Source organism: Camponotus vicinus, unplaced genomic scaffold, assembly GCF_025532165.1.
Source record: "Camponotus vicinus isolate PSW18456_S1 unplaced genomic scaffold, iyCamVici1.0 SCAF_3, whole genome shotgun sequence".
NCBI lineage: Eukaryota > Metazoa > Arthropoda > Insecta > Hymenoptera > Formicidae > Camponotus > Camponotus vicinus.
Window position 1 is genome coordinate 18,637,132 of NW_028141967.1, and position 22,668 is coordinate 18,659,799.

General features: G+C 33.6%; 2 protein-coding genes across 6 annotated transcripts in view; one reads left to right on the forward strand and one right to left on the reverse strand.

The window, feature by feature from the left end:
- Sm (heterogeneous nuclear ribonucleoprotein L) overlaps positions 1 to 22,668 on the forward strand; it is a 152,359-nt gene that overhangs the window by 61,529 nt on the left and 68,162 nt on the right. The gene's annotated exons all lie outside the window — the stretch shown is intronic.
- Positions 6,805 to 22,668, reverse strand: part of LOC145968825 (uncharacterized) — a 63,100-nt gene continuing 47,236 nt past the window's right edge. The window contains exon 4 of one of the 3 annotated variants that reach the window (XR_014437876.1): positions 6,805 to 8,829. Coding sequence is in view for 2 of the 3 variants with exons in the window: in XM_083094639.1 (XP_082950765.1) it covers positions 8,794 to 8,837 (44 nt within the window). In the remaining variant the exon portion in view is untranslated. Of the gene's footprint in view, positions 8,838 to 22,351; positions 22,583 to 22,668 lie in introns of those variants that run through there. The other 2 variants (XM_083094639.1, XM_083094640.1) reach the window with 2 other exon arrangements.

Sequence of the window (22,668 nt, forward strand, 5' to 3'; positions counted from 1 at the left end):
ATGTCTCTCTTGATTATATCACACGACGTTCTATTTTTCACTTATTCGTTTTGCATGACGATGCGATTCCCGCTCGCGCAAATGAAAGAATGCAAATTTAGTAATTACTCATGGTATTACTACGTCGGACATTTCTTTCCGCAGGAAGAAAATAACGGAGCGTATCACGTTGTTGCAGAAAACGACGTTACTAGGATCTAATGGGACATATAAAAAAACAATTATCGGTATAAATTATTGTCTTAAATAAAGGGATTTAAAGAGGCATAATTTTTGGCCGCATCTTGCGATCCTGAAATTACATTTTCTAACGCGAGTGCATACGCCGCATTCTATCCATACCGCCAACTATTCCACATTTTGCTTCCCACTGGAGAGAATGCAGTGCCACTCGTTTATTACACGGGAGAAATACAATGGCCAACATTTATATTAAGTGTTTACGTGTGTAAAGAAGATGTATAGTTTTATATCTAAATTTTTATCAAGATAAAAGAAAGAACGTTGTCATCAATCCGCCTTTTTTCCGTGATATTTTATATGTAATATAAATTTATAGTTTTATATATATGTAATATATTATATATTTTATATTTTATATATTTTATATTTTATATTTTTATTATATAATAAATATAAATACATTACATATAATGTATGTAGCCTCTTTTTGTTTTATATTAACGATCGCTTTTAAGGATTTATATTCTGTTATATTCTAGTATCACGCGGTTTGCGCGCAGAATCATCCATTTTCATTAATTTGTAATTATCTATTATTATATTGATTATATGTTATATTGCAGTGATACGGTGCAGAGCGTTTATCACGTTTATGTCTCTTTACCGCTCTCCTTTTGTATAACGCTAGTAATATGGGCAGTGGTTGCTACATTTACCTCCATTTCCTATACGCGCATGTATATTTCGAACGCGAATATTATTGTTATTTCTGCCATGTCATTTCGCGTGAGAATAATACCCGAAATTACGACATGGAATTGTGTCGAATGAAAAGTGCTCTAATGGAACATACCTATACATTTTACACGCAATGATATAATATCATACCGTTATCATATAATGTTACAGCTTATTATATTTTATATAGCCATTACATCCATATTTTTTCAGCTAATACTTTAATCAATAAATTCTCATATGCGGAACTTTTTCCTGTAATAAAATATAAAGTTTCATGAAATCGTATATTGTAACAGATTTAATTTTTCACTTTGACAGTTTATGACTTAATAAATTGTGAAAAAAAGGAAAGTTACGAGTAATTAGCACGATAAAAGTTCCATTAATTCTACCATAGATTTAATCATCAATTCTTTGATTCAAAATTTAATTTTTCTTATAAACTATGTTATGTATAATAGATCATAATGTTACGTTTCAATAGGTTATGAAAATGACAACTACTTGTTAGTCATTGTTATTTTGCATGTTAATATTGATGCAAATTTATGTAATTATGTTGAAAATGTCATTACGCAATGCGACCTGATGCGTTTCTGCACGTTTTAGATTTCTCGCACAGAAATTTATAACGTTCATTCATTAGCGTCATTAACTATAATCGATTTGCTAATTGATATAAATATCTCTTATTATTTCAACAAACGACTAAATGACTTTATAATGAACGTAAAACTTAATATATATCTATTTTAAAATTTTTAGCGAGCTTGCTTCCGTGAAACGGAATGTTAATTATTCCTCTGTTACAGAAAATTTGAATTACAAATTAAAACTGAGGATAGAAGCAAAGGCATTGCTTCCTAAAATGCCGACCTCTTTCAAATCGACGATTTTCTATAGTTGACATTATAACTGCGACATTATAACGCCAAGTTCGCTTCTCGTTAATATGCAGCGATTAATTCAGTTATAAGTTATCGATGTTAAATTTCGAAACGCGGCTGGCATGTGCCAGTCTGCGTATATCAGTGTGCACCGAGAAATCTTACTTTTTCGCTTTGAATTGCAAATCGCAGCCACGAACGGTCCGACTGCTCGGTGCTTTCCGCGGATACAAGGCAAAGTTTGGAAGTTTCTCTCGCCAGAGAAAAAGTCTTCTTCGATTTGTCGCTCGTAAAATGCGTCGTCAATCATTCTTCTTGTCGACACGCAACAAAAGTAGAAATTACTTTACTGCTTTGGTAATAACTGTTAAAATAAGGTGCACGTTCAACATATGAAACACATAAAAATTCATCTTTTCATTTTTCGAAAGAGAATTATTAAAAATAATATTTATTAAGAAATTTTGTTGAATTTTTTTATATTATTTTATAGAGAGTGGAATTTAATTTATTATTGAATTGTTAAGTAATTTAATTTAATATTATTTTAAGAATATTTAACATTTGCTCTAAAAACATAAATTCAAACTACGAATGTTTGGATTTCCATTGAAAATATATAATTTCCAAGAATTAATTATTTTTCAATTTTATGGAGATTCCCATGTATATCTTCACTGTTATGATTAAAGTTAAGAATTTTGTAGTGAGCTTATATGCTTTCGCCAAATAACTTGTGTACATTATTTGTATTATACTTGCTAACTATTAAACTCTGTGCTCTGTGGTTGGTTAATGGAAAGAGCTGTGAACTACGTGTACAGAGAAATTCTATAAAATTATTCAAAACAGTATGTGGAGGAACACCTAAGATAGATTTCCGTGAATTAAGCAAATTTTATTATCATTTCGAAACTGCTTCGACCTGTTAAATGTTAAAATAAAATTGAAAAATGAGAGATCGATGTGCATTTTAAAAATAATATACAATTATGCAAAATTATATATGAATAATAATCAGAAGATAATTTTTTAAGCTCGTTTCAGTATTTGTAATTATTTAAGAAATTGGCCATATAATTACAAACATTAAAATTACATTTATAATCATCATAAAAATGAAATATTAGATTAAAAACTCTATTGTGTTATAACACTGAAGCCTTTTTAGCGTATAAATATATAAAAATATAAGCCTAAGAGCACTAATAGTGGACCGGCGACATATTTTCTGCAAAGTACAACCTGACATTCGCTTGTTTTTATGTATTTGCATCGCTAGAAGAACAATGAATATATATATTCTTTGCGATTATTAGTTATTTAAATATAAAAATATTATTGTGCAGAAGCAAAATTATTATAGAGAGAAAAATTTCATTTTAATTTATAGATTATACGTTTTTCTTTCAAAGAGAAAACACACTTTAATTTAATAGGAACCGAGGAGCAAGGTGTGACGTATTGCCGGCATCTTTCAAGAACTTTTATGATTAACGTTATATATAAAAGTTCTCGTTACAGATTTTGCATTCAATGGATCTGAATCTCTGCGCGAAAATTCGTTTGCTTTGATATATCGAATTAAATCTTCGAGATCACACTAATGAGAATGTCGGTTATATTATATTATGACAGAAGAACCGATAACATCGGCGAACGTTTTATGAAACTTTAATAACGACAGGAGCGTAAATAACTTGGCCTCTCGTGCAGCATCTCGAGTCAGAGATCTCGGCTATTAAGAAACTTCTCGATTGATATCGAAAGCTCGCGAGGTATCGCTCGATAATCCCTCGGCCCAATTAAAGCTGTGATGTTGCCAACGTGCCTCGCGTTCAATTCGTATAGGATTAATTATCTCTATTGATTAAAATGCGCCATAGCAGCTCGTAACATTTATTATATTCGGGCATCGATTAACTAATTAATTTTTATGATTTGTTTACTTGCATTCTGACCAAATATCGTGCTTTGTTAAATAAATATTTATTGCCTTTTATTTTATTGTTTTCATTTATGATCTTTAAATTTTAATTCTTTTTTAAACCTGTACGTAGAATTTTGACCTTTCTGTTACGAAAACGGTCCAATCTATAATTATATTTAATGCTTTTCTCGTTGCATTTAAAGCAGTTGCAAATTGCTGCGGTTGAAATATGAAAAAATATATTTATTTAGCCGATGAAAAATTTAAAAGCTCTATATAAAATTTAAAAGTATAATTATATATATAATATCTTGGTTATTCTCAAGTATAAAATCACTTAATAAAGTAAAAATAGATGCAATCCATAATAAAACACATAAAAAATAATAATTGATAATTTTTTTCATATTTCTTTTATTCGAACTAAATCTCAATTGAATTCGGTTATAAAATTTATGCTGTTTTTAAAAGTCTAGCATTTTTATTTCTCTTTTTTTTTTATTTAAAGAGTACAATTTTAATTTTTCTGATTTAAAGAATACGATCGTTGAGCAATAAGTATCATTGTTTCACATTATCTTCTATATCTGTTTATTATGTTTCCATATCTGTATCGATTGTACGCGCAAGTCATATGTACGTTTACGGAATCCGTGGCTTCGGAATCGATTGTTTTTGAAGCAATATGTGGGAAATTAACGATTGCGGACGTTGCCTGCGCACATTTGTTCGAGTGTGACGAACGTTATGCATAATAAAACGTGAATAGCTAATGCCGGAGGCCGACACGTGTAAAACAGAAATGGCGATAACGAAATTTTCCACCTCGCAACAATGATTATGTCTCGAAATGTGGTCGGTGAAAATATACTTTTTACGCGTTTATTGTCCTCTCGCAGACAATCGTTAAATTTTCAAGGTTTTTACAACATTTTATTAGCATGATACAAACCTATCTCTTGTATTTATTTATCGCGACAGGAATGATTGAAGTGCATTTAAATCGGAAATGAATCTTGCATAAATATTAATTTGATGCGCAAACGATAAGATCGATATATGCAAAAGTATAACAACAGAAGCGTTTTTCAAACAGAAAAGATATGTATTTCAATATATCATTTAGGAGAAACAAACAACTTTTTGAAAAATTAAAGGAAAACATTCAAAGTCCGAACTCTTTGAGTAATAGTTTGTAATTTTAGTTTACGCAATTTCCGCTTCTACTTTATGAACAATTTCCTTCTCTCGAAAATGTCGACTAATAAATTGCTTTTCATTGAAAAGGATAAAGTGTGGCTATCTTTTTGATAAAATAGCGCTTTCAGAAGTATTCAAGAAAAATATGTAGAAATGAAAAATCTACGTTATATTAATGTTTTTCGTTTGGGACTTCACGTATCGATTTTTAAAATTTTTGAGATAATGAATGTTCATAATTAAGTGATAAAATTTAAATTGTTTTTATCAAATGTGAAGATATATATATCAGACATTAATAATTAACTAGTCAATTTAATAATGTATATCTAGTAATGTTGAATATTCTTCCATTTTGTGATATTGAATGCGCAATAAAAATAAGAGAGTTTTACGTATATTCTGTATCTTCTCAAGTAAATAAAAGAATTGATTCGTGGGTTTACTTTAATCGAGAATGTATGCCCTACTTCGTTATTATCTATCATAATTCTTACGATAGTCCATACATAGATGATGGTACGACAAATCCGATACATTTATCTTACAAAACAGATAAGAAGGCATACCGAGCGCAGTCGAGGGTGGAGAATTATTGTAGCGTTTTACTTTGCCACAGTGCATTGTAGAACGTTCACAAAGCCGAGGAAAAATACATCCCCGTCGTGTGGATAGACAGCCTGGTAATATCAACCGAGAAAGATGGATAGTTCGTGTCGCGCTTCGTATATTTTCATACGTGCTGACCGATTTCTATCCGATGTTACGTAGGCGAAATTCGAGGCCGTTCCAATTCTGCAAATATTTTATCCGATCGTTTCGCCCTTTTAATCACGGACATGTAATCGCCGTTCGTGGCACCGGCGATTAAAACCGCCTCGCGAATTTCTCTCGAACGTCCTTAACGCGGCTCGTGCGATGTAATTTATAGGAGCGCGCGCTTCAAAGCTGCCATGCAAGATTTTATGAGCTCGTTTTCCCGCGAGTTTCCTTTCATGGTCGTCCCACATAGTCCATTGGCTTTCGCGCGATCTGAACAACTAATTCAAAGGAACTAACGCGAAGCAGCATGTTAAGCGTAGCTTTTATCCGACCTCCGGACAAATTTTATAAATGATTAATAAAGCCACAATCCTGCGAATTTTTATTTAAATTTACCGTAGAAAATTATCTCATTTTTATGAAACAACGTGCAAAATACTAATGGCTATACAATTAAGAATTTCATTTCTTAAGTCTTAATATATTCTCTTGAAAATATTTTGCATTTTTCTCTAGACATTTTAATTATTTATTTAATTTATATTATTCTGCAAACCAGTATTATGTAAATATTTATCACATTTGCCACTTCTGGCAAATGTGATAGGTGTCTAATATTGGTTTGTAGAATAATATAAATTAAATACGCATTAAAAACCGCTTGGGTACTTAGCTTCCCTTTACGATAAACCTTCCAGGTATTAAGCCCTCCCACCACGTCAAGGTGTACCCACTGGGAGGGTTTTAACAATGAATAAGAATGCAATATAAATATTCTCCAGAAAAAGAGCAAAAGAATACCATCTGAAAATGCGTTGTCATTTTAGTGCGTCTTAACGAAATATTATTGTTAAATTACCAAATACATGATTTACATAATTAATAAATATTAAATCCTTTTTCTGAAAAGTACTAAAATATGTAGCATTAAATACTATATTGATTAATTACAGGCATAAATACATTTGATTCGAGAAATCGATCTACTTTTATTTTATTTATGATTAATAAAAAAATATATTTTATATATCGTATTATCATATACGATATTACACGTCGAGTCATCTCGATAACATCGATCACGGTGTGAATTAATTAATTGTGCAGATAGAAACTAATTATTATTAATTGTAATAACTGTGAAAAATATTCATGCGTTAAAATTCTGTTTATTATGATTATATTTCGAGAGATAATATGACAGTACACATGGAACAATTCGCATTGTTACCTGCTCACTCTAATATATCTTTCCATTTTATGTTACATGATAATCCATACATGATAATCAATAAATATTATCTGAGTATCAACGTAAAAAGTTTACATATTTTTTGCTTACATATATAGTAGATACTTATTTGATTTATTCCCCGTGGAAGCAGGAAAATAATTTTATTCTGTGAATGAGAAGGGAAATAAAGAATGTTTCATCATTCCTCTCGATATTTTCCTCGTTCCAGTATCGACCTTTTTAGAGTATATTGCGAGTCGTGGGTCGTGGGGTAGTTTAATTTTCTACACTCCGCGAATACCAATCTTAATTTATTATGCTCTCTGTTGAAAAAAAGAAAGAGAGAACGAGATTTTCTGTGAAAATAAGATTTCGCGTGAGGTGAAATCAGCACTATCAATCGCGGCGTAGGTCAACCGCGTGTAATTTCGGATCATAGTGGGATCGACGGATGGAAGAGGTTCTCTCGAGAAAATACTTGAGAGAAAGCTATCATGGGAAATAACTCACGATAAAATTCTTAAAAAAATAGTTATTACAATAAAATAAATTATTCCGTATTCTGCAAGACTGTTTGACATTTAATTTTTAGATATAATTTAAATATTTCAATAAAATTATGTAGAATACACATACACACACATGTTTTATTTCATGTATATTTTACAATATTATTTTGTCTGGATAATGAGAATTTATTGTTTTAAACCGTTATTAACTGGCAATATTTTTTTTTGAAATATTTTTATTACAAATCAATGTCGAAAAGTCATAATTGCGAAATAAGAAAAATAGTATAATCTTTGAAAAATATATATAGATAAATACAGAAAATATATGAATTTATACGAATAAAATATATTGTTTTATGATAGCATTTTATTCTTTCAATTTTGACTATTGTAATTTTATATAACTGTATTTTTTCGATATTATATTTCCGAACAACGACGTTTCCGGACAATATATTTGCGGTGTGTTGCTCCAGTTTTCCGATTGCCAGGTCTTTCGAGGAATTTGGATATGAATCACTTGAAAACTTGGAACTCTTTTGCATCTCGATATTGCAGATATTTAACAATGCGGAAAACTATATAATAGCTCACAGTAATTAAAGTTTATCATTCTAAGATGTTGAACGCGTTATTTATTGAACAATTTTAAAGTTTTCAGCTAACGCTCTCTTATTAAATTCAGGATTTACTTGTGATAAGAGATACTTTACAAAAATCTTCTGCCTTAAGAAAAAATAATATAAATTTAATATGTAAATTATTATATAATAAAACGGATATTAAATTTTATTGAACAGTATTCACAAGATACATCTATAAAGTTATATAAATGTAATCCATAAAGTTTTATAGCAAATCATCATACGGAATCGCAATTAATAAAATATTTAAAATTAATGTTTTGAAATTTAAAAATACTCTAGCTTAAATTGTAATCTAAGATTCTTTATATTTTTAATTAAAAAATCTTATATTGTTATATAAAATTTATATTGAAATAAAATCAACTACATGATTCTCTCTTTCTATTTTTGTTCACTCAGATACGAACTTATGTAGTTTAATTATCAGAACAGCAAATATAATTACGAAGAATGGACGAATTCATGAGTTTAGTTCGTAGCACGTCGCCACAGTTTAACCGGATTAACCCGATTCGTCTAGAATACAATGTGGTAGCCATGAGCATTACAGAGAGCGTTGTTTCGTGTCGTTCTTTGAAAGCCGGTCACGTACGGATCGATTGCCAATCGAAAGAGACGCGCGTTCCTCGTCTGTCGTTTCAACTCAAGTCGTTCTTCACATTACCTTTCTTCTTACTCCCACAAGCGTCGTCGTCGTTCATCTCGTCGAGAGGCAGTGGGTTAATTTAAATACCTGTTGCCCTGCAACAAACGTCGCGACTACAGAAAAATATCCGAGGAAATCACAATGATTGAAATTCAATGTCTTTCTTGCATTTTCTAAATAAAATAGATTTTCAAACTGAAAAAATCTTTACAACTCTCTGTGTGATTAATCCTAAATTTAGCTATTTTTTTATCAGTGAGAGAAAATTTGTTTGGCAAAAATATCTAAAGTTAAATTATATAAATAAAGATTATTTTCGTATCATATATATTTTATTATTGCATCTAATATGTTGCATATACATGTTGCTCTCTATTTATATACAAATAATAATTATAATTTAATTATTGTAATTGTTTATACAACAATATATATTATAACAATATTTGCATTTTAATCAAATTGCAAGTGTAATTTTCATTGTTAATACCTGCGAAAAGAGGCCTAATTAATATCTATAGAAATTTTTCATATAAAATATCACAAATGCTACCGATTGCTTTCAGCAAATTGAACTGTCGATTGTGACTACATCATTGGAGCTCGGAAACAAAGCTAAAACGAGAGACCTCATTAAATTATGCATCGCGATATAATAACTGTATGCAATGACTGTCTCTGATACAATGAGCGATACCGGTTAAAGGTTGTCGTGGGATTAAAGTCCTTCCGTGGACATCGAATTATGGCATTGCTTTCTGGGCTTCCGAAGTGGAAGCAGTGCACTTCCGTTTCTCTCATTCCCGACACGCGGCTTTGTGCTTTTGTTCCTCTGAAACGCCACGAGTTCTTCCGTCCGAGAATCACTGCAGCTCGCTAGCTGCAAGTCCTTCGATTGTGCACGTATCAAGCGTGTCCCAATTATACGTCGCGTGCGTGCTCAGACAGTCGAAGGGATCTGCTCGCGTGTGTCAAGACTGAGAGACGACGTTTTGTCTTTCGGAATCTATCCTCGAAATTGACGTGCTTGGAATAGAGACATCTCTCTCTGTGAATTTAAAATCGTCAAGTCTCGTTAGCGAAAAAGCCCAACAGGAAAAGACTGTGAGTGTGTTTCGCCTTGACTTCTCAAATTATTTTTATAGTTCTATTCAAGGAAAGATTGCGTTATGATATGATGATTATGTCACAGAAAAGCAATTTGTTGCGGATTAAACTGTCGTTCTCTCGTTTGCGAATATAATCTTTCAGAGACACGATAAAGCTTTTATTATGCTATTTATTTCTTGAACCGCAAGATAAACGTATATTATTTTAAACGTAAATTGTTTGTGTTATTTTTATTTAAGAGAATTGAAAACTGCTAAAGTTCTTCAGCACTTTTGGGAAAATTGTCAAGATGACAAACGGGGCATCACTGACACCACGAGACGTGAAATAGATGCGGTCTTTATCGCTCGATAGTCAAACCTTCTCGGCTTCAAGATAATTGATCGATCACCGGGCAACTTCATCATGGATTAAAACGGGGCGTGGGTCAATCCATTATCCGTAAACGACTATGCTAACAAAAGCTATCTAAAATAAACGACTATGCTAACCGAAACTATGGCAGAAGCATTTATTTTCTAGGCGACTTTATCCCGTGCCGAAATTTTCAAGAAATTTGCACATTATCCTACGATTGCGTCTCATGGATACATCAGTACGAGATGCATCGCGTGAACTGATTTGGAAAGAACTGCGTTGACATCGCAATCGTGATGTATCGCTTTGCGATGGCGGATGCACCGAAGGCAAATTGAGCGACACAATTGTGCACTCGTCGACTGATTTGATCACGCAGCGATTGCAATAGTAAAGCTTTTAGCGGAACATTTGTACAATAGTAATAATAGATAAAATAACACGAAAAAATATGAAATTTTCACGAGAAATATTATTCTCTCAGTGCGCCAATAAAAGTGTCCTTTTTTTTACGGTGGCACGCAATTTTCCACATTTTCTAAAGGCCGGCAAACGTATGCGAAGCTACAATAATAATGCGAAAATGTCCGACCTAATTGCATGGCACGTGTTTTTTACTTGTTTATTCTTGTACGGATACACGTGATCCATTAACGAAATGGGTACGCCTTTTCTCTCATGCGGTCGAAAATAATCGCCGCCTCGCATTGAGAAATGTCGGTCGATGATAGCGCCCAGAGACGTATTTAACGTAACGTGTCGTTCATCTAGAATATTCCCTAAGGATTTCCGCCAAGCTCTATGATATCCTGATGTGGTTAATTACGACTCCATTAGTAAATGACACGCTCCAAGAAATACGCGTTCCTAATAATATTCTGCATAATGAATTAAGCAATGAGTAGAATGATTAATTTGAAGTGCATAAAAGCGTTTTCTAAAAGAAGTACTTTAGATAACAATAAAAAGATGACATATATATTAGTATAAATTACGCATACATACTCATCACATATATTTAAGAAAACTATATATTATGTATATATTCTAACTTTTGTGTGAATTTTATAATTTTTATTTCGAGGCGATTTATTTTAATTTTACAAAAAATAAGAATTGTCTATATTTTTTTATATCAAATATCTTATCATATTATACCAAATCAAAATAGTCGCAACATGTATGATAATTAAAAATATAATTATTGATTGAATTATTTATCGCATATAAACGTCAAAGACAAATTATTATAGTAATTAATATAAAATTATATAGTAGTTAATATGATAGTTTTTCCGTAGTAGTAGTAATAATATTGTATGTATAGAGGGGATGAAGGGGGGAGGGAGAGAGAAAGTTATTAATTTCTCTTTTGTATATTACAGTTATTTATGCAAAATTTCATTTTGATGCGAAAAATTTAATTTACAAATAAACGTACGTACACAATTATTTCTACTGTCAGCAATATTGACAAGTCTCATTATGCAGCGTAATATTTCAGCATGCGCGACAATTCCGTCACTGTAATTCGGGTGAGGAGATAATCCGGTATATCGCCGCAAAACGGAACATGTTCCATCCGTGTGTGTCTCTGGCGGTGCCAATTCCCCAGTTTTGCTCTCTCGCGTGTCCGGAACTTTATTAATGCCCGACATACAGAGGGAAACAAGTATCTGAGGTAATGAGCTTAACGGAAGCCGAGACTCGAGGTTATCCGACGATCGACACACGTGCATGTTTCCGAAATTTTCCAATGATTTTGCGCGCCAATCCGGCAGAAACACGCGAACGGCCCAAAACCGCCGTATATCCGCCGTTTGCGGAAGCTGCACGTGCTCCTGACAGGATTGACGTCAAGCAATTGAAATAACGAATGGGCCTGCGCCGCTTGTTCCGTCCGCATTATGCAATACCGTGTAACTCCTTCCATTTCGCGTCTCTGTTAGTCGTCAGTTACAGTTGCCCTTCAACGTGACACATTATCATTTCTTTTTTATATATCTAAAAATGATAATGTGATATTTTTTATTATTTACAACATTTATTTGCGATTTAATACTAAAAATTGCAAGTTTTTAATAAAAATGATGCGATTAAAAATTCTGAAAAAAATTTCACGCTTTACTAGTTCAATTTGGGAGTTAAAAGTTTTACAATTTGGAGTTGAAGATCGCGGATTTAGAGTTGAGAATTGTGCAGATTGTGAAACCGGGTTGAGAATTTGAAGATAAGAACGGTGAGAATTGTAAGTAGAGAGTGTCTTCGCATTGATATGAATATTCTACTTTTACTTTTTTATTCTCTACGAATGTCGACATTGTCGTGAAGACGATGTTTCACTTTAGCCAAAATCGATGAAAATAATTTGCACATTGAATCATCATCGAATATGTTTATAAGTCTTTTAGCAATCGAATATAAAGATTGCACTCATAGAAAGTTCTCTTTTCATGAATTAAATTGCTTCAACATTTGCCCTCAATACACGGGAAATTTAATTTTCTTTTGCTTTCGCGAAAGCAAAAGGCCTTTCGCTGCAAGTCGAGCGATCCGGTTGGCGATATCGAGTTTCTTCAAATTTGACGAGAGTAGGTATAAAAGTTTCTGAACTCTGAACTGGTTTTCGCGATGTTACAATGTTACACTGACGGATTTTACGATCGTATCATGTGCTTCGAGTTTCAAACACTGTTATTCCATTATACCAACTTATATCGTTTTCCTTGGTATATCGATGCCATTATTTACAACATATAAGATTTCCGAATTTCTAGCCATTTTACCTGTCAATTATTTACATTAAATATACAATTCTTTCAATATATATATATATTCTATATGTTTTGAAACATCCTCCACAATAAAATATTTAGACATATCGAAATTTAAAGATACAGAATAAAATATATGCGATGCTTGCCTATATATCTTTACTTTGAAAGATGAAAATTGCCAATATTTTTCTATCAGCATTTAATATTTTTACAAATTTCCGATAGCTCTGTCGACGTGATACAATCACACGTACATTGCAGTTTCGATTTAATGGCTCTTCTGTTTAATTCCGGAGTTCGTCGACTCGATTGTTGATCTTATGGACGATCACCGCCGTCCCGAGCGATAAAAATGTTTTAGAAAAAGGTCAGGATCGTGTAACGGATCGCCTTGGATACTCTCCTTCTTTTTCTAAAAAGTTACTCGGGAAATCACGCGCCACATCGGTCCAGCATCTTTAATCCCCATTCACTTGAAACATTCCATTAAACCCACGATCTTCCCCCCCTTCGACTCTTTGTACGAGAGATATCCCGTTACATAAGAAATCCGCAAAGATTGCATCGATTCAAGGAGCTATGCCATCATTGCGATGAAATTTCGTAGCATTCTTTTCAACGCTTTATGTATAGTCACGTAGCAGAATAGCGTACTGTGTGACTGGAATAAAACGGATACCGTGTTTATGGGAATTTTGTCGGTTGATCCTTATCTGTGTGTGCCATAGATAACTTGTGCGAGCCTTGCCTTATCTCATTGTACGAAAAGAGAGAAAGAGAGAGATTTGGCGTTTAAAATATAAATTTATTCCTCCTATTTTTATAATTAATTTATTAATAATTCATTTATTATTATTATTATTATTATTATTATTATTATTATTATTATTAATATTCATTAATAATTTATTTATTAATAATTCATTTATTATTTAATATTATTTATTATTATTATTATTATTATTATTATTATTAATATTCATTTATTATTATTTATTATTATTATTATTATTATATATATTATTTTTAAATCAAATTACATAACACCTAGCTATGTAACTGTTTTATTTGTGTAGGAAGTTACTAGAAATAACTTCCGCTTTAGTCACCATACTAATAAGCTCGTCCGAGAGATTCTGCGAGAACATTACGCGTAGGATTGCGTCAGTTTAAAAGAACGGCGATGTCTAAGGTTTCTCTCGTATTTATATTTATCCACTCGCATTTCTTCATTCGTCGATTATCGGCTATCCTGCATGAGGCAGGGTATATCTATTCAGCCCGGTTTGTGCCACCAGAGGTGAAGAATTCGTTATTTATAGCAACGGGAGATTCCGGTACAGAATTAATAACGGGAATTCTGGTGCATCTCAGATGATAGCAGGACTCCCTGCATGTCTTGCACCGTTCATCCATCCACCTACACGATCTCACACAAAGTCGGTCGTACAGCGTGCTGACAGGGCCGTCTTTAAGTCACTCAAATTTCCGGAAATTAATAATATCCACGGAAATGTATAAATTTTCTAACAACGTACAAATGGAACATGAAAAGACAGGCGAGGACCGAATCGCGCACTAAGAAGCTTATACATAAACATTTGTTCGGGCAAAATCTCCATTAAATTCTTATAAATACAGTTAAAATTGTCAAAAGTTTAACTGACACACTCTTTTCCTTTTTACTTCTCTTCCTAGAGAGAGAGACAGAGAACCAGTCAATCAAGTTTAGTTAACGTTGACTAACTGTTTATCCGAGAATGATCCTGAGTATTCCAAAAGTTGAGACAGCCCTGGCGATACACACACAGATATACATAAGCGCGAATGCTGTTATACTTGGTGTCGGCCAGTGACGGATATAGACGGAGTATTTCAGACACGTGACGTTGATATGACAGAGACGAAGCCGGGCCGACGCACAGCCAGTCTTATACACTTCATTTGCCACCGATTAATTCGTGATACTTATGACGGATACACTGTTTACTCTTCATGCGAATCAGCCGCCGTGTTAAAATAATCTTAAGACGCAGTCTCCATCTCTATCTCTTCTTCTTTTAATGGCCGTTGGAATTTGATTGCAAAATATCGACGAGGCATGTTTAAAAGCTGCAGTAACTCCAATATAATCTCTCGTATCTCGTCAAATAAATTTATTTATATATGGAGAAAACCGCTATGTACAGTTAAACATTTGCACAATGATATCCACACAAGAGAAATATAAATGCAATTAAAACGAGTGGGAGGAGAGGAAAATGTCATCCGATATATTTTTCCGTTAATATGCGCAGTCACGTTAACGTTTGTGAAGGTACAAATTAATGAAGAATATCTCGAAAAAGATGAGAAGTTTCTATTTAATTCTATACATCTCCTTATGAAGAGATAAAAAAGGATTAAACTTTATTCTTGTCGGTTCTATCGAAGTCTTTCTTCTTTTCACATTTTGCAGGATTAGCTGATAGACAACTTTTCCAAAGAAGACAACGTCATAATTTAACTCGAGGCGCTATTTCTGAACAACAAAAGTTCACGAACAAAGTGGTTCGAAATCACCGAACACGGAATAGTCGTTGGCGTGTTAATCGACACGACAATGGATCTCATCGGAGATTTCGCTATTTCCAGATTGACCTACATTTGTCGAGCGATTTTCGCACTACCGGCGTTGATTGGTCCTTCAGCTTCGCCATAGATTCGGTACAAAGTTCACTGACGTGTTTTTTCGAATCGAGCAAAGACTTAATCCTCGAATTAATTCGACATCCGAAGGGACCATTTATTCCATGCACGTTATACCATATATTGCAATAGCTCAAAAGTATTCATCGATATTACTACCTTGCAATTTACCGATGTGAACTTGGCACCCGACTTTATAAAAATTTAAAATTTAAAATTTAATCCGTTTGTACTTCGTTTGTATCTGTTTGTACCTCTTTTCATTTCGTTTGTACTTCAAAGGGACCGGAAGTATAGCATTTTCAAAATACGTCCAAGAGGTACTTTCATCATTTTTTGAGATATCGCAAAACGACCAACGCCATTCGAAAGAGCATGATTAGCACCCGTTTGTACCTCTTTTCATTTCGTTTGTACCTCATATTTGAAAAAAAGTATTTGCGTAAAAAATTCTAAAAGTTCTAACTTGTACATTAAAAATGCTGTACTTCCGGTTCCTTTAAAGTACAAATGAAATGAAAAGAGGTCCAAACAGGTACAAACGATTCTCTATCGAATGACGTTAATGAAATTAAAATATCTTTAAGTTGGGCGCTGACCATTTTTTAATCAATTTTTATTTGTTTGCTCTTTGAGGTACAAACGAAATAAAGTGCGGTACAAACAGGTACAAACAAAGTACAAACAGATTAAATTATTAATTTTTAATTTTTATAAAATCGAGTGCCAAGTTCATATCGGTTTGCAATTTGATAACGAATATCAAAAACTCTGATTATAAGAATATTTTTTTCTTTTTTTCTCTAATTATTTTTCTCTGAAATTTTTTTCTTCATTTTATAATACTTTCAATTAGCGGTTGATATTGACAGCTTTAAGACTAAAATATCGACATAATGATAAAATTAAAAAGGAGTAATTAAATGGAAATAATGTTACCTTACGTTTATTTAATGTTAAAAACACACATAAAATAATATGAGATATATACAAACTTTAATAACGTTGAGAAGTTTGCATCCTTAAATATTTGCATGCGAAAAAAAATTATAAGAAATTAAGACATTTTTCTGGATCTCTTAGTAAACTGTTCGTCAAACATTTAAGTCTCTGAGCCAGTCAAGGACATTAATAAATTTATATTGGAGTTATGGTAACTCTTTGAAGTTAATTTGACTAGAATTATGCAAGAATATAAAATCTTCTTTGCAAACTTTTCATGCTATTTTAACATAAAATTGATCGTAAAATATTCATATTTTACTCTAAAGGAATAGAAGTACTTTTGATTATATGTTAACGATATTAAATTTTCGTTGACCCATCAAGTCTCCTAATTTCGTGGGTTTCCAAGGCACTCGGTAGTCGGGCGCGTTATGCAAGCATGCAAATCAGTCGTAATGCTTGTCGAAAGGGTGGAGTCGCATTATGTAAGAATCGGCAGAAAATAATCTCGCTCTCTCTTTCCTCGGATCGATGCACAGTGGCATTAGACACGCCTTTGATCGAAGTCGAGCTGCACGATAACGAATTTCTTGGCGAGAGTTACGATAAGGAGAGAAACAAAGAAGGGAAAAGTCCGCTCCCACGATCGTAAAGATTTCCGTAGGCGATCGCGAAAGACAAGCAAACTTTCGCGTCTGATCCCTCTCAAGGTTTATCCCCTCGGCCCAAACTCTTCATTATGCGCATTCATTTAACCCGAGATTATTATAGCCTGTTTTATTTATTTTCTTACGTAGCACCCGATATTTACCATCTCGATCTCTTGCCGAAAAGAAATTTCTCCAAATCCAAACTTCAGTTCTTGTTACTTCCAGATACGATTTAAGAATAATTAAAGTTTGTATGGGTATATATGTATTGCGCTTTTATAGGAAAGATATTAAAGAAATTATAATTTATTATAATCGTAAAAATTGATAAAAAAATATATAGAAAGATTTGTCTATTTCTCACAAGTATAAATAAATATCAGATAAAATATTTGTAATTTTCATGCTCGTATATATTGTTGCAGTACTAAACCAAAATAACTAAACTTTAACTTTTAGCTAAACTAAATTTTAACTTTTATTTGATATTTTTTTGGTTCACAGAGCGATTAATTCAATTGTCGATTAATTGAGATAAAACAGACATTTTGAAAAGTAAAAATACGGCAGCCGAATATAGTGGCAATCTAGTTAATCAACGGGCAATATTCGTCACGCGTTATTGGCGCACATTTCGCTAGACGGTCGGACAATTTTTATTGCCTCGAACAAACGAGAAACGCAATTATCGAGGTCGCTGCGCGTAGGCAGGTAGAACGTTCGTTTTCCAGGTGGGACTCGTCGGGACGATTCAAAGTAGATACGCTCAGAGACTATTCGCAGAGTCAATTTGACGGAACCGGATCGACCACACCGTGTCACATGCGCCATCGGCGGGATGAATCGGGATCGACCGGGTGGTCCCGTTGAGGGTTCGAAGCGATTTTATTGACCCGTCCTGCGATCTCGCGAAAGTTCAGGGGGCAGGGGGGCTGAAAAGTCCGAGCTCGAACGACCCACCGGCGACCAAGCGCGTGAAACTCGTGACGATGAGCGGCGTCGCGTTGGAATGAACAAAAGAAAAAAAGATCGCGACGGAACCGATGTGACAGACGGACGCGAATTGGATTTCGCCAGCAACTAGTGGCCTGAAATTCACCGTCGGCCATAGAGGCGAAGGCGACGCCAGGGAAGCAACGTTCTCGCGGCAAGTTTCGCGAAGTGATTAACCTACATTGCATTTACAATGACGCTAACGAAGATTCGGTTGTCGATCCTTACCGGATGTCGGTAATTAATTTCCTCAGCTACTGCGATTCGCTAGGTTCGCGGTGATTTTCCTTAAGCGACTGCTGCGCTGCCAAACTTGTCCAACATGTACTTCTCAGCTCGAGATTACGACTCGTGAAACAATAGTTTCGACTTTCTGTCAAAATCCAATCGAAATTAATTAAAATATTGAATTTTCTATGTCAGAAATCGAATGCACCAAAAACACTTAATTTTTAATGCTCCAAAAAAGAATCGTACCTTTCAAACATATTTTTAGAATGTATCTTTCATAATTGACAGAAGAAGGTCTGTAATATTTTGCATAATATTATCAAATATTATAAAGGAAAATTAATAAAATAATAAAAATAAATGCATAATCGCTTTCAAGGTTACACGAAAGTGTACTATGTCACGTTAATATAACACTGTTACATTAATTAAATATCGACTTCGTCAATTTTCCATTTCAAGAGGCATCGCGGGACACATTAAAAAGTCCAAACTACCTTTGTCCCGGACACGGTCTATAAATAAGCACGATGTAGTACAATTATAAATGATTCCCATCGCGTCGTTGAAACACGCCGTGTTTCAATTTCCGGTTGATTCCGTGGCAATTAATATCCCCTGTTAAATCGCGATACACACGAGCGCGCGAAGCGAGCGTCGCGAAATGATATATATTTTGGAATAATAGGCGGGGAATTATTAATTTTCTGCGTCACGCTAATTTCCGGTCCCTTGCAACATAACATTGTTGCGAAACGTTAGGTAAATTCGCAACGAGCTAAAGGATTTTCTTTATTTATTTATGCTCTATCGATTTTTTCTCGCACACGTTTTTATAATTCACAATGCGTCGCAACTCTTGATTTCCACGCATCGCATGTGCCACAAAGTGTACCACGGGCATTGCGGAAAGATCGACGCGGTAAATTTCATTGTCCTGCAAGATATGCCGTCGTTCATGACCGGCTGGAACGTGCTTTAGCGCAGAAACGTCGTACCGCGAGATGCATCTTTGAAATATTCCGCTCAGGTTTAAAGAGGCAAGAAACTGTTCGCGATGAAAACCGCTATTTCTTCACGTAAAGAAGTTTGTACTTCAACCACCTCGTCATTTCGTCGTGGAGAATATATTATATTACGATTTCCGAGGTAAAATGTTCAAGTTGTGCATTATGTAAGTGGAATACTATATTTCAATATAGTTATGATATTATTATGTGTTAAGATTTTAGTAGAATGTTGCTAATGTATATTATTAGCTATAGCATTTTTTTATTTCCCTAATAGAGAATCAAAATTATTTATTTTTAATTTATACATATATATTGAAGTAGTTTTAACTTAAATTTTAAGATACAAAAGAAAGATGCAGAGATGCAATACTAAATTTTTCTAAAGCATATTCAGCAGATAAAACACAGTTTATATCTAAAATAGCTTTTGTTTCTCTCACTAATACTTTGTTTCCAAAAGAAAAATTATCAATATAAAAATAAGAACTTGTAAAAAATATATGAAATAATATAAAATAATTTGTAAAAGAACTTGTATAAGAACTTGTAAAAAATATATGAAATAAAATAAAATATAATAAAAAAAATTTTACGATGATAAATAAGAATTTCTTTCAACCATAGAACTGATTAAATATCATTGTATGTAATTTTTATCTAAACTGTAAATATGATACTCCGTTGACGCATCTTTTAATTTGAAACTGTCGTTAATTGTCACTATCAATTTTGAAATTTTGAGAAAATTTGCTCGAGATACACAAAGTGAAGTGGAATTGTCGTTGTATCGTTAGGTACTTAACGTCACAGCGTGTATACATGCGTGCTAGACGTGGCCGAAAATGTTCGCTAGATCACTAAAATTCGTTAACGACCCATAACTTTTGTCTGGTCCTTACTTCGTTTATATCTTTCTCCGAACCATGCAATCCACTTATGTTTATACGAAAAAAGTGGTAATTTTATGTCTGTTGGAAAGGGAAATCAGGCGTGATTCCAATGTAATTTAAACATATGCGTAACATTCTATGAGCTTCATAATTTATAATTAAAATCGAATAATATACTTTCTGAAGTATATTATTCGATTTTATCGGAATCTGATTACATATGACTGATAAGTGTAAGTATTATCAATGACGTACAGCTGTAAACATTTTTCTGATTACTCGATACGAGATTCGTGCTATCAAGTCAATTTGTTCCGCGTTAAACTCGAATAATCGTGCCTGTTTACTTGAGGCAGTCAACGTCACGAAAAATATTTCCTGGATAACAATCGGTTAATTAAATCTTTATTGAACAATCGCGGAGGGCGGACGATGGGGCGTAAGTTATCGATGTATTTTCATCGTGCTGGTTATAACGAGAGATTTTAACCGCGAGATTGCAGCATTCGTGACAACAGGACGTTTCGACGAGGCGAGTTTTTATAGGAATTACATCCGAATGCACTCGAGTTACGGGGGTCCCCGCCGTAATTGGTGCTTTGGGTTATCCGAAGGATGGGAGAAGGAGGGAAGAGGGGGAGAGAATAAGGAAAGGAATGATTTTATTTGCAGACGCGACGTCAAAGCAAGCGAGCGACGAAGAAGTGTCCAGGATAGTCGCAATTCGCGCGACCTAAAAGTGCTCGGTAAATGCGCGTCGATGAAGTCTTCCCGAGCAAACATCGGTTCCTTCGCTCTCATATCATGTTCCGCGCTTGTTTCAGAAATAGACGTTGTTCGAAGCACGACGTGCTTCGTTAGCATATTCTTCTCTTACCTACGAAGAGTTTGCTTCGGTCACGTGTGCCTCTGTCTGTGAATAGAGTCTCTCAGCCTCCTTCATTAGTGAAGTCATCAGAATTTCACGTAAAGTTAATAAGTCTCAAAATCGGAAAAGTAAACTGGGTGAAGAAAGGTCGTGTAAAATTTTCATCAGATGAAAAACTTGACTTAAAATTGGACAAACTGTAGAGGGAGTACGAAAATATCTCGCATACGTATGAATTTATTAGGATTCAAATTAAAAAGAGTTTTACTAGTATTAAAAATTATTATACAATATATTTTTTTTATTATATAATAATAAGTGAAAACTTTCTCGATAATTCATGTTGAAAACATGATTCGATATGATTTGGCATAATCTGGATGATAGCCAGAGGAAAAAGTATGCTTATATTATAATAGAAGCGGGCAATATACTCTTTCTCGATTATTTCGAAGACAGAAGAGTCTCTCAACCTTTCGCTGGTGTAAATTATCGCGAGATATGATGCCGATACAAACGCAAATTTATTTATATCTCATAAATGTCGCTGAAATGTTACGTAGCATAAATTCTGATGATAGTAATGCGAGAGATAGTTTAGTTCGTTTAGTTGGTGTGGTCGTAAATTCGCATTATTAACGATGCTAACGAACATTGGCGATAGTTTTAAAACAGCTCTACTGATGTTTTGCAACATAAAATACAGGCCATCGCAATCTATCGCATTTGCCTCTATTTTGACAATAGATAAATTCAAGATAATGTAAGAGAAACTTAATTAAATTGCAAACAAATATTGCATATATATAGATAGCAGGTTTTGTGCAATTGCAATTTTTTATTCGTATTTAAGAGCGACTACGCTTAATTTCGTATTTTGTAGTAAAAGCGATACGCAATAATGTAAAGTCAATTGACGGGGTCATTCTTTAGCGGTTTATATTTGTTCTCTAAAAACCCTTGTTTACGGAGCCTTCTGCATGTTTCCCTGTGAGTTTGGCATCACCTCAACATCGTGATTAATGCAGTGCGGCCGTAGCTATAATCTGACAGTTTGCCACAAATCAGAGCTTTGGAATGTCGCTGTATATGCACGATGCAACGACGCGGTACATTGACGTTTTCACGAGTTAACATTTGTAATTAGATAGTCGGATAGAGTGGTAGTTTATTTAGAAGCTAGTTTCAACAAGTCCGATCGTTGAAATTCTATATTCGTGATACAGTAGCAGCGATCGTTATTTTCAAGTCTGTAATCGGATTGGTGAAGTAGTAGGATATTGAAATTTTTTTCTGGGGGAAATTCGCTAAGATCGATCTGGAAAAACAAGAATCAGAACGTTGAAAAACAAAAGGCCAATTTCACAATTAAATGTCGATATTAATGAGGTGATAATAAATATT